The 13,545-nt window shown below is 37.1% G+C and overlaps 1 protein-coding gene across 2 annotated transcripts in view; it reads left to right on the top strand.

The window, feature by feature from the left end:
- PTPN22 (protein tyrosine phosphatase non-receptor type 22) overlaps window positions 1-13,044 on the top strand; it is a 50,454-nt gene extending 37,410 nt beyond the window's left edge. For both annotated transcript variants that reach the window (XM_025167537.2, XM_007429599.4), the window contains exons 14-22: window positions 34-731; window positions 3,781-3,879; window positions 4,003-4,133; window positions 4,617-4,644; window positions 5,308-5,394; window positions 6,304-6,404; window positions 7,689-7,719; window positions 9,401-9,478; window positions 11,448-13,044. In XM_025167537.2, the coding sequence (XP_025023305.1) occupies window positions 34-731; window positions 3,781-3,879; window positions 4,003-4,133; window positions 4,617-4,644; window positions 5,308-5,394; window positions 6,304-6,404; window positions 7,689-7,719; window positions 9,401-9,478; window positions 11,448-11,512 (1,318 nt within the window). In that variant the 3' untranslated portion in view covers window positions 11,513-13,044. The remainder of the gene's footprint in view (window positions 1-33; window positions 732-3,780; window positions 3,880-4,002; window positions 4,134-4,616; window positions 4,645-5,307; window positions 5,395-6,303; window positions 6,405-7,688; window positions 7,720-9,400; window positions 9,479-11,447) is intronic.
- Window positions 13,045-13,545: the final 501 nt, after the last annotated feature.

Here is a 13,545-nt window from a genome sequence, read left to right as displayed (position 1 = left end):
CGTGCTCTGATAATTATGTTATCTTTCTTGCAGTTCTGCACAAGGGGAGCAGAAGAAATCTCAGTGTTCTGGTCATGATGCACAAAGCTTAGACAACCTTGACAAAAACAGAGATGGTGCTTCTTTGGTCAGGCCAGCACTTTCTGTTGGAGCGTTGAGCCCTAGTGCCAACAGAAACACAGGATGGGACTCTTGGTTGGCAAATCAGCCACTCCACAAACATCACAGTTTGGACTTCAATTATTGTTTTTGGACTGATCCACTTCTCACTTTGAAAATGGGTGATAAAACTGGGATAGGCTTAGATACCAAAGTGCATCCTACCCAGATCAAATCTACTCCTCTTCAATCAGTTTCACAGAAAACACTGCAGCCATTGACAAACATGGATTCAGGTTCTGGCCAGTGTGGAGGCTTTCAACTTGACTCAAGCCTTTCCAGCAAGTTGTCAAACAATACCCCGCACTGCAAGCTCAGGAATTTGTGCCACCAGCACTGTATATGGTCATCAGAAGACCCTTACTTTTCTTCTCTCTCATCAGAAGAACCTTGTTCCCCAGCACTTCCTGAGTCTTCTCTCAGTCCCCCTACAACAGTTTCTTCATCATTGTCTTTGGCTACGGCCTTTGCAGCCCAGTCCTTGGAGAGCCCAGAGCCCAGCTGTTCATTGGAGGGTATCCCTCCAGCCCAGGATACCCACCCTTTGGATGCAGAGGAGTCAGTCTGTCAGTGTAAGTTTATGCAAGGTTGCAATATTATTTCATTTCTGCAATTTATATGCTGCTCAATTCGAAGAAGGCTCTGAGCATCTTACAAATTCAAAAATAAAATAAAATTACAAGAGGAAAAAAAAATAACTGAACCCCCAAACCAACAACAAAATTTTTTCCTAACCATTAATGCACCAAGGGAAATAGTCTTAGCAGCAATAATTGTTTGCTACAGGGAAAGAACTCACCACAGCATCAATCCCCAATGGCTTTTTCGAACAGCTGTGTCCTGACAGCTCTCCTGAATGCCAACAGGGCTGGTGCTAACTTGACTTCAGGTAAAGCACTGTTCCAAAGAGAGGGACAGCTACAGAAAAGGCATACCCTTGTGATTCCTGATCAGGACAATCCCTCAAGGATTTCAGAGGATGCTGATAGTTGATAGCCCTCCGTACTGGGTCTTATTGGATGGGCAGAAATACTGGGAGAAGATATTTCCACAGGTATCCAAGACCCAAGCCATGTAGGTATAAATATAGTATAAATATTAGGAATCTAAGTGGAAAACTAACAGCTTTTCTTTAGGGAAAATTTACATTGCTTTTGAGCCTTTTTCTTCAATATATATGTTGACAATTGTTAAGAGAGGCATTTGGAATGTGACTGAGCATACTGACCAAAATCATAATATGTATTTTAGTATTATCTTAGACCAGAATTCATACATACATGAAATACAACCATAAAAGAGATTACATACGATGGAACATTAGTCCGATCCCTCCATAGTGAAATGAGTCCCACATGCTAAAGAACAGTGTCATGTAACTGCTTATGCTACGTTTGGGATTCCATTAACCAAAAACAATAGATATAAAATTCATCTGGGTGGCCTGGCATATTTGCTATTAGAAGCTGTAACAGCCTTAGCTGATAAATAAAATCTGCAGTGTAAGATCACATGTTCTGTCAATCTGACCCCCCCCCCCCGATTTGCACAGGCAAAGTTCTGACTAAATGAATTGATGAATAAATTCTGAATAAATGAATTGAATGAATTATTTTATTTGTATAGCACATATGCCATAACAAATTAAATTAGAGAATCATTAAATGAATAAGATAAACCATAAAGAAAATAACAAGTATTCCTTTTTTTTTTTTTAAACTCAACAACAAGCACAACACACACTTTCTCATGGCCTAAGTTACAGAAGCCAGCATGGACAAATTTCTGACGACACTTGGCTGCAGACCAGATCAAACTGGCTAAAGCCTTTACTATTTTTCCTTTGATTAACGACAACAGGAAATTGAGTTGTAATAAAGAAGCCAGTGAATTTTGCTCTGCAAGAGAGAGAGTAGAATTTTTTCCCCATGTTCTGCAGAAATTAAGCAGTGGAACAAAGAATAAGTGAAGTCCTTTATCATGTTTGCTCTGTATGGACAAAAAGCAGATGATATACATACTGAGGGAAGAAACAACCCTTTAATCCTTGGGTATGAAAAAGTTCTGAGGTGGAAAGAATTGGAATGATTTTTCAGCAGATGCCTGTTGGGAACACAATGGTGGCAGATCTCCTATCTGAATGTTTTAATACCCAGAACTTAGCAAGATGAGATAAATTATTCCAGGATAACTGGCTAATGACAATCAGTAATGAAAATGGAAAATTCACACCCAATTTCTCCCTTGATTAATACTTCAGAAGTATGCAAATACAGCACAGTTAAAGTCTGCAAATTTTTATGTTTCAAAGAAATGATTAGCTTTAGTGCCATCTAGTGGTCACAAATGTATATTAAAATGCATATTTATCTGCTTTTATACTAATGTTTTGTAATGCATATAGTAATTGGATAACATATTTGTATTAGAAATTCAGGTGTTTGAAAATGTGAATAGACTCCAATAAGTCTCTGGCATTTTAGACACAATAAAAACTGCTGTTCAAAGCCAAAGCAGTTATAGAGTGCTAGCTATTACAGATAATATTTCTTGAACATAGATTAATAGGCTTGCCTATTGAATGAAATCAGATGATAATAATATTAACTGATCATGCTTCAGAAATAGCAGCAATTAGAAAGTACTACAAAATATTTTATATATGATAACTGCAGCTAGACTTTTATATGCTCAAAGGTGGAAAGATTCGATATTACCTACAATGGGACGCTAACGTTGATGGAGTTAGTGGAGATGGTGAAATTGATAGCTTTGATTAGAGAAAAAACACTGACTAACTTTAATACTTTTGGGGGGAAACAGAAAAAAATGAAATTATGATATATGGATTTGATGGTTAGTAAAATTAGAAGACTATGGGAAAATGTATGTTAAGATGTAGTTTTAGAGTAAGAGGTTGTTTTGTTTCATTTACATCTGCTGTATAAGAAGTCATTCTTTTTGTATTTGTTTTTCTCCTTTTTCTATTTTTCAGCACCTGTTTTTTTCTTTACATCTAGCTTTCTTTCTTTCCATCCTTTTTCTTGATTATTAGTTTGTGTTAGTTTTTATCCTTCTGCTTTTTAAAACTTAATAAAAGCTTATATATATATAAAACTACAAAATGGAAGCAAGGGAGGAGCTGTAGCTCAAGGAGGGAATGGAGGGTTTGTGTGTCCAGTTTCTGACATCTCTAGCTTAAAAGAATACAGAGGGCAGAGTTAAGAGAGCCTTCTGCCAATGTGCCAGGGGCAGTCAGAACAGAAGTGATTTGGAATAACACAGTGCCATATTTTTAATAACTATTTTCACAAACTCATGACACAGCATGAACAGCTATATGGCTACCTTGCCAATATTCACCATGGAGGACCACCACACAACATAAAACTTGATATTTGGTTTAATTACATCAATACTGAAATCAAGTATTTTTGTAAGATAGGGCTATCAGATCTGTTCTGGAAAAATTCAGATAACCATCAGAGGATAGCAAAGACTTTGAATTTTCTGTGTCTCTTTAATGCCATCTAGTGGTCAACTGGATACTATAAGCCCAGATCTGGCAGACCTTCATAAAAAAGGAAGCCCTCTAATCTTCAGGTTTTTTTTGGATTGCAGCTTCTCCCCAGCAGGATGAAGACATTCCTCCTCCGCTGCCAGAGAGAACCCCTGAATCCTTTATTATTCTTGGAGAAGACAATGAGCTCCAGCAGCTGGGTAAACGCAGCACAGGGCACTTTGGGCAAGATACAGCTATTTTCTATTGCCTGGAAACTTCTGCTATCTAGAAAGTTTTTTAAAAATCAGTCAATTTTTATTTCTAGTTTTTATCATTTACAGATAAGCCTTTGTTAGCAGCTTCAGATCACCAACTATCATCTAAAAACGACAAAATAAAAATCTCTACGGAATGGAACAGCATGTCTCAGCTGAAACATTTTGATGACTCAGTGAGACTGAGACCAAGTAAGGTAACTGGCTTAAACATATTCTGGAGTACTTTTCTACCAAACGCCTGACTTCTGAAGAATAAAGGCTACCACTTTGATGAACTAGATTACTATAGATATTGCATCTACATTCCAGTGGTTGAGACTAAGAGCAGGTTATATTCACTTTGTGAAGCAAGGGGTAGCAGGAATCTAGACATGGCAAGCAGTTTCCAGTAATTATTCTAGCAGCTGCTGTTTCATATTCGTCTTTCCCAAATGGTCTGAGACCTGGACTCCTGGAACTGGAATTCAGGAAGACGTTTGAAGGGGGTGACTTTTTACCATTACCAGACTGAATTTCAATTAATGTGGTTGTGTGGGATGTTCCTGCTCTTATCTACCAGCCAACCTGCTCATGTGTAAGGTGTTGTATTGGGGAACACAAATTACTCACTAAAAATTAAATACAGTCATGCTAAGATGAGGAAAGATTAAACATTGTCTCTCTCTGTTCATTTCTAGAGTGGAAAGCTACAGAGGCCTAGATCAGGTATCTTTTCTCCTATTTTTTTTTTTATTAATTAGTCTGTACAACTAATGATGCTTGCTTTATGATGACTGAAACTAGGCCTTAGCACATCACATTTTTACATAGGCTACTCTTTATAACAATGTGTTACTTTATTATAAAATATATTGTGAAGGTTTTTTTGTACAGGTTACTACACAATACGCTAATCAAGTACCTATATTGTTAGTTTCTGGTGTAAAACAATATCTTGGGGGATATTGGCCTGGGGGCCTGATGGGGGTTCACATTGTTGGAATTGGCTGCTGGGGTAATCGATTCTGCCCCACCCACCGTCATCTTGAATTGTATATAGTCTCTTTATATAGTATTATTTTTTAGCTAATTTAATATGGATATTTATATTTTTACTGTTTTTACTGTTTGATTTTAATTGTGAGCCACCCAGAGTCACCCTCTGGGGGAGATGGGCAGCATATACGTACATTAAATAAATAAATAAATAAATAAATATTTCATTGCACTAAGCCATGCTGTGGCTTTGCAGAAAGTGTGACTCCAGCCATGACATATATAGGACTTTTAAATGCATAATGGACATCTTGTGAACCATTGCAGAGCTTTAGGATTGTTAAAAGTGAACTAATTTAAATGTGTTTTTTCCCCAAACTTGTATCATCACAGAATTTCATTGGAGTCGATCTTCATCACCCCCTACTCCCCCACTTCCAGAGAGAACTCCTGAATCATTTTTTCTTGCAGATGAGGACTGTAAGTCCCACAGATTTTGTCATCTTGTAATGTTTTAGATAGTGCTTTTATTTAAACATCCTCATCTTAGAAGAAAGGGGAAATTAAAGCAATTTTAAGAAGATCTAGTTGATAGAAAGAGGTCAGTTGGTAGAAGGAATTTACAACTATGGAAAATAAAGACAACTGAGCATCTGTATATAAAAATGATACTCAGCTCCAGTTCTTGCTAGCTATTCTTTACATTGTGTTCTTGTGATATTATGAGACAAAGTAATGCATATATAAAGCTTTTAGGATTTTTCAGAAGTGTTGGACTGTAGCCCCCTCCCTTATTTCCAGAGTCTCTTTCCTTAACTAAATTTGTTCCCTTGTTTGCTTAAAAAAGTTAGTTGACCTCCATCTTTCTTCATTCCCTTGTAAAATATATGCTGAGTCCAAAGCCTGATAACATACAGAGTGTGATTTTAGCTATAAAATTTAAGTTATTTTTAAATATTGGAATTGATTTATGAGCGAACTTGTTTTACTCTTCCAACGATGCCATCCACATACAAGATCACATACAGAAACTTCAGTGTGAATCTAGCAATATAGGTAGTCAATTTGGAGCTATTTTTATACTTGTGGCAAAGCTCCTGCTATGGTACATATTAGATTACAGCTCAGTAGACAGATTTACATTTATTTCTTAGAGTGCTTTTGAGCCAATCCTACTTTTTTATACATCTGTTAATGCCTGTGCTGGGAGATGGATTTACATTTTTGCATTTATATCACCAACAAATTGGCTGTATTCCTGTACGTTTAGGTCCTACAGGATTTTTTGTCAATCATATTGGATTAATAATGCTTTGTTCACACATACTTTTTCAATATACAGAGAGTTTTTCTAGTGTGTCTTTTCTTGACACTGTTTTCTTTTTATAGCTTGTTCATCTGTTACAAACATTGTAGTGAACCCTGGAGACCTTCAGATTAAATCAACAAATGTACCAACAAAGGAGACAAAAGGCTTCAGAAGGAGCAAGGTAAAGTCACATGGAAAACAAGGAAGTGGGGTTGGTGACACACATCATTAAATTAGAAACAGAAAAGCAAGTTTCTTTACCACCCCTCAGACACATGTGAATCATAGAAATTTCAATTGCGCAGAAGACCAGATGTCTTTACACAATGCAACACTTCTTTTGGTTAGAGAAACAGCATTCATCCAAAATTTAAACAAGTGTTTTTTCTTCCTGGATTTATTTTGTGATCACAATTATTGGATTGGATATGATTGCAAAGTAAGTCCTGAAAACATTTATAGGTTAATAACTACAATAATATCACCTATGGTGAATGACAGTCCCCCTTAATATCCTCATGTGGTTGCATATCCTGCCTTATAGAAAACAATCCTCCACTGAAAGGGTGACCATAGTTACAATATCTAGCAATTTCCATTTTATGCATAACTTAGTATATGCCAATTTTGTATGAATTGCTTCACCTCCTTTTATATTTCCTTTTTTTTTTGGTATGCATGCATGAGCGTCCAAAATAACTAACCAACACCCTCTGTTTCTTGCCCATCCCTCTTCTGTAACGGAGCAACCCCATGTAGAGCATTTTACAGTAATTTATCCAAGAGGCTCTACTCTCTGTCACTCACACCCTGGTCACCTCCCAGATGGATTACTGCAATGCGCTCTACATGGGGCTGCCCTTGAAGAGCATCCAGAAGCTACAGCTGGTGGAGAATGGGGTGGCATGGGCAGTTATGTGCCCTCCAAGATCAGTGCATATTACACATCTGCTCTGCGAGCTGCACTGGTTGCCAGTTTGCTTCTGGGTTCAAGTCAAGGTGCTGGTTATGACCTATAAAGCCCTACATGGCATGGGGCTGGGTTTATTGAGGGACCGCCTCTCTGCTGTTACATCTACTTGTCCCATCAGTTCTGGCAGAAGGGGCATGTTGCGAGTCCTGTCATGAGGGAGTTCCATCTCATGGGACCCAGGAGGAGAGCCTTTTCTGCCATGGCCTTATCAAGTTCTTAGCCCCAGAACCTAACCCATCTTCTTAAACCAAATCTGCTACAACGACAAAAGGAGGAAGGCACAGGCTATATTATTTGCTTCTCTGTATTGCCCCAAGTGAAGGGTCTGCCAGAGGTGTTATCATGTCCCTTCTCTCTGGCCACTGGCTAACATTCATATCATCATTTCTCTTTCCGTATTTGCAGTCTCTGTTAGAAACCTAGTCCCAAGCCTTAATGATCTTCAGTAATTAGTGCTTTCTTAACACCAACACTTTGTCTTTTTTTTTACAGAGTTTGAAAATTTTACGAAATGTGAAAAACAGTAAGTATCTTGAAGAAAGAGACTATTAACAGTGTACATATATCCCAACAACAAGTACGGAGCATAGTGTATACTTTACTGGATTAATAAAAACCTACTATCATACTCCCACTGTATTTCAATGAGAGACAAAATAACTCAACGGGTTTCAGAAGCAGTGATTAATCTATTGGATGAAAGGCTTAAAATGTAAATTATTAACATGTAATATGCTTTGGTTTCTCATTCCATTTTAGATATATATAAAGTAGCCAGCAATGAAATCTCAGTGTAAATTTCCCATCCACCTGTCAATAGACTTGACAACACTTACAGTATGAATTGGGGCCATTATGATAAACACCTACATACACATTCTAACTGATAGATCCTTTAGACTTATTTAAGGTCTAAAGCAGCTTTAGCATTAAATAGTTTATTTAAGAGTGCTGATTCTGAAGCTTTGCTCTATGCATTTGATGATGCAGGCTTCTGCCTACATTTCCTCCCACAAACCCACAATTAACTTCTAAGGTGCTCTTTATATTCCTGCTGCCATGGACTAACAACATTACTGTCCTGGAGATGTTGCTGATTGATTGCTGCTGCAATGAGACTTAAGCAAAAATCAATGCAGTACAGTCTGGCAAAGGGAAAGATGACCACCCTGGGCAGCTTGGCCTGGGAGGAAAAAGAAGTCCTAGAAGGTGACAAGGGGATTAATGAAATAGAGGGAGGGAGGGAGGGAGGGAGGGAAGGAAGGAAGGAAGGAAGGAAGAGTACCAAAATCACTAGATTGCTAAAAGTCTGTCAGAAGCTTCTGGGATCAGTGGGCAATTGCTTCAGATGAAACACTGAACAGCAGGTGAGAGTTTCACAAAGAATAACCTGCAACCAATTAAATGCTCTGCAGTCAGCCATTAGATCCTCCAGAAAGGAAGAAGTATAAAACAAAGTAGCTTTAACATTGCTTAAGCGACAAGGACTTCCTGGGTTCCATAGTTGTTCTATCACTGATTATTTGTTAATAAACTTTGGGCTGGGCACAGCCACATAATTAGATACTATAAAAGTATATAAAAACAAGCCATACCAAATAGGTTATAAAAAATATCCTCAAATACTGTCCCAATCAGTGGCAGCTGAAATGCTCTACAACACCTTGTCCCAGTTTGATGCTGTCTAACACATCTACATATAACCAGATTTGGGGAAACTTCCTATAGCTTGACTTTCTAGGTTTACTGGCAGGATTCTTAGTCTTCAAATTCTATATCAACTAATTCTGAGGTATTTATTAGAGGTTCTTCCAATTACATGGAAGAACTTTATCTATGAATCTTTAAAAGACTCACCCAGAACTCATGTGCCCTGCTTATGGGAAAGACTGGGTGACTTGATCCACCTTCTTCTGCCATGTAAACCTTTACATAGCTACACAGGCATGTGCTTATGAGATAAACAATTCTTAATGGATAAAAGAACATCTAAAGAGCTCCAGCACCAGTATTAGATTTCAATGGCTTGCAATACTGCATTCATAATGAGTGGTAAGATTAATGCTATGGATATTCTCCTTTTATCTTCCTTATTCCAATTTAAGCAAACAAGACTTCCCTTACAACAGAAATCACATTACAAGAAATCTGTATTTATCAGACTACTTAACTATGACTTGCTAAAGATATTTTTGTATTACTAGGTATTTGGAGCTCACCTTCACTAGTAAGACCTCCAGAGCACGATCAGTCAAATCATCACAGCTCTCTTCTGAGTCTTGGTATGCATTTTTAAAAATAAAGTATGCTTCAATATTCAATTTACTATGAAGGTAATCTACAGAATAATATTGAAGTTCAAAATTAGAATGCTATCTAGCCTAATGATTTCCTGCATTCTCTAAATTGTTACTACAACTTTCCAGTGGATAGTTTCTAATGCCATCATCAAAATTCCTCATCCTATTATATATAGGATCATATACCTATATGTAAACATTGCAAAGCATAGCCAGAATCCTTTTTACATTTATTAAATAAGATGTTGGTTTACATTCTCTCACTCTTATCTTAATTGGTGTCAACAGTTTTACTTCATGGCTCGAAAGTCTTACTCAAATTAACATAACATGTTAAAACTGAAACACCTAGGATTAAATTGAAATGGGAAAATACATTCTGTGAACATTTTAATGAATAAAGAAACATCCTCTTATTTTGATAATTTCTTGGGAGAAGGCGCAGAATTATTATTATTATTGTTGGTCGCACAGTCAGCCAGATGTTTAGACTGGATTTGGCATTTTTTTCCACCTATCAAGTCCTTCCCAAGGACTTGGGATAGGCAGATGTTGGTATTTGATGGTGTTAAAGGTATTGTCACAGGATATAAGTTGCTACTTTTTTTTAAATTATTATTATTATTATTATATTATTATATTATTATTATTATTATTACTACTACTATTATTGAAAATACTTATAGGAATGACTTTTCTCTGCTATCCATTTAGCAGAACAATGCTTCTGATTTTACCATTATCAATATTGCAAAGCCAATTCAGAATGAGAGTTTCATTTCTGTCCTCACTTTAAAATAACTTGATGACACTGTCACATTGATAAATCTGGTTGGTCTATAGTACTATAATATGAATCATGAGGCTCATTGGCTAAGGAATCATTTAAGGATAAATAGCTAGGGAAAAATGGCACTGACATTTTGGCAGTATGAAGAAAAAAATTCCTTTTGAAAATAGTGCAAAAATCTGCCATATTTGCCCAGGAAGATACAGGTTCTAGCCTCCATCAGCCATGGAAAGCCAGTGGGTGACTCTGAGCCAATCACTTTCACTCAGCCCAATCTACCTCACAGCATTGATGTTGTGGAGAAAAATAGGAGGGAGCACCATCTACATTGCCCTGACCTCCTAAATGAAAGATGAGATAATAACAACAACAACAAGCCACTTGACTCCCAGCAACTCTATAAACTCTATTATATATGAATTATATATATATAAAAATCCCCTCTCACCCCAGAGGCCTGGGAGTTTGAGGGTTCTGCAGTGTCTTAGCTGTTCCTAGCACTGCACTCTTCTGGACAGAGAGCTCTGATGTTGATCCTGGGATCTGTTGGAGCCACTTTCCCAGCTTAGGAGTCACAGCCCTGAGTGCTCCTACCACCACTGGGACCACTTTGGCCTTTACTTTCCACAAGATAGATAGATAGATAGATAGATAGATAGATAGATAGATAGATAGATAGATAGATAGATTTTGGTATAAATAAAACAATTTAATAAATGGATAGTGCCAACATATGCTACCATATGCAAATATTATTGCTACATTTGACCATTTTAAATTTATTTTATTTAGTATCTGGGTACTAGAGGAACATGTTATTCATTTCTTTCTCTGTTTCCCAGGTTAGATTTGGAAAAAAATACTTGATTGTACTAGGATGAACAATAAATGTATTACTGCAGATTTAAAGTTATTTGTTTGGAGTAGTTGCACTGTCTCCCACAAGGCTACTCTCACAGTAAGGGTAACATGCATACCCAGTATGTTTATGCTTTAGATTCACTCAAGATTTATTAGCTCAGTTGGCTTCTTTGCATGTATATATCAGTTTCATGTTATTTTTCTATGAACATTATTTGCTAATTTTATATACATTACTTATATACATTTTATATAAAATACGATAGTAGTGCATAACAGTTTCTTAATTTTGTGTCACAGGCTTTGCAAACCGATTTTCCAGACCCAGAGGGCCAAGAAATCCACCACCAAATTGGAATGTCTAGAAGAATTTCTTATTTTCTATTGTCTCTGTAGACTTGCCTTGCTGATGCTTCTTCTGTTTGTTTCCAACAAAAATCATCATTTTGAACAAAAAGATTTTTATTGAGGTATTAGACTAGTATATAACTTTAGTAAAATTAATATATAAACTTACCTGTCCAGCTGATTTGGACTGCATGCCATACTGAGAAAATGGGAACGGAGAGCTGCTGTGCTGCTTCCAATATTTGTTCCCATCGGACAACATCAGGTAAAATTTTTGAACAAACAACATATTGTGATGAACAAAAAATAAATGCTAGGGCTCAAGCGGCCACAGTGTCTTATGATGTTGTCTTCAGCCTGCCACTGTAGAAATATAAGAATGGAATATTCTTACACTTGCTGTGTTGCTGTTCAAGAATGGTACTTGGTTTTCTACAGAGAGACACTTCATTTGTCATTCATATATTCCAGGCCTATGCCTGTCATGAAGATATGACTTCAGCCCCCCTTGCTTTTAAAACAGATTAGAGATTGGTAAGGAAGCTGACTATAATAATCATTTATGGGGAAGGTATATCATTTGCAGCTGGTGGACATTTCAGCACACTTTCAAAACTGACTTCAAGTGATTTCTAATGTGTAGGTAGAGTAGGACCTTCATATTCTGAAGTGCTGGAACACTTCTTCAACAACGAAGAGCAATAAATTGTTTGGATTGCCCCCTATTTAAACAGAACTCATTTACTTTCAAGCATATGTTGTAGTGTTTCAAATCAAAATACTTGTGTTTTGTTCTGAGTTCCGTTTTGTTTTTAGAGAGCAATTCCTGACTATTTGAAGACCTAAATCACTTCTCAAAATGGCAGTCTTTCTCTTTAAGGTTCAAAATTTGGCATCTGAACCATGTATCCTAAATCTCCAAACTTATGCCAGCCCTTTTAAAATAAGAAGATAGGGTTAGAAATAATTGATTTTACATATTTGGAGGATGTTTAAATTGCCTTTCCACTTCTAACTGTTGTGATTTATTGCTTGAATTTTGAGACCAAAACAGGCCTGGCAGTGAATCATTGTTCTCCATGGTCAGTAACTGAAGTATGTGATATAAGCTCAAAAGATGCATTATGTGTAAAGTGCCTATCACAGGAGGTATTTGCATCACAACATTGATCCAGTTGCCTAAGACAAGAAAGATGCCTTATGTCCAAGCCATGGCTATGCTGAAATGTATTGAATTCAATACAAATCTATGTATTGAAATAAAATACAATACAATACATGGAGAAGGTACCAAATTGGGGAAAGCTGGGTTATATTTTAGAGTTGAGAACAATATGAGGTGAGGATAAAGTGAGAATAAAATAAAGCCAACAAGTAACCTTTACCTCTATTAAAAATAATCAGAAAACTTTAAGCAAATTGAAAAACATTTAGTGAAATACAGTGGAACCTTGGTTTATGAACTTAATTCGTTCCATGATTCTGGTCGCACCCCGAATTGGTCGCAACCCGAAGGAAATTTCCCCATAAGGTTCAATGTAATTACCATTAATCCGTTCTGGCGTGGAGGACAGGGAGGCGGCTATTGTTTGGAGGGAGAGTCCCCCTCCCTATGACCACGTGTCAGGGGCAGAAAAATGGCCACAGACCACGTGTCAGGGGCAGAAAAATGGCCGCGGACCGTGTCATGGGAGGGAAAATGGCTGCGTATCCTGTTCGTACCCCGAGGCGGAGTTCGCAATCTGAGGTAAATTTTTGCGGCCGGAGCTGGTCGTAACCCGAAAAGTTCGTTAACAGAGGCGTTTGTAACCCGAGGTATCACTGTATAGGAGATGCATAATAAAGTTATACATATTATTTATTTAGAATACCAGCAAATGTTTCTGTGGACTACATTTCCACAAACTTTAACAGCCAAGTTCATTTCATATTTATCTCAAAGGTGCACAGTGCTACCATTAGTACCATCTTCTCTCTAATACAGTAGTTAACTGTTAATGGCATACAAAGTTGACAAAAACTACATTCATAGTACTAATATTCCAAACTG

The sequence above is a fragment of the Python bivittatus genome, unplaced genomic scaffold (genome assembly GCF_059951505.1).
Source record: "Python bivittatus isolate LINGU-HERP-01145 unplaced genomic scaffold, Pbiv_v1 ctg000700_np1212, whole genome shotgun sequence".
NCBI classification, from domain to species: domain Eukaryota; kingdom Metazoa; phylum Chordata; class Lepidosauria; order Squamata; family Pythonidae; genus Python; species Python bivittatus.
Note: the sequence above shows the minus strand (reverse complement) of the source record. Positions and strands in the feature narration are given on the sequence as shown.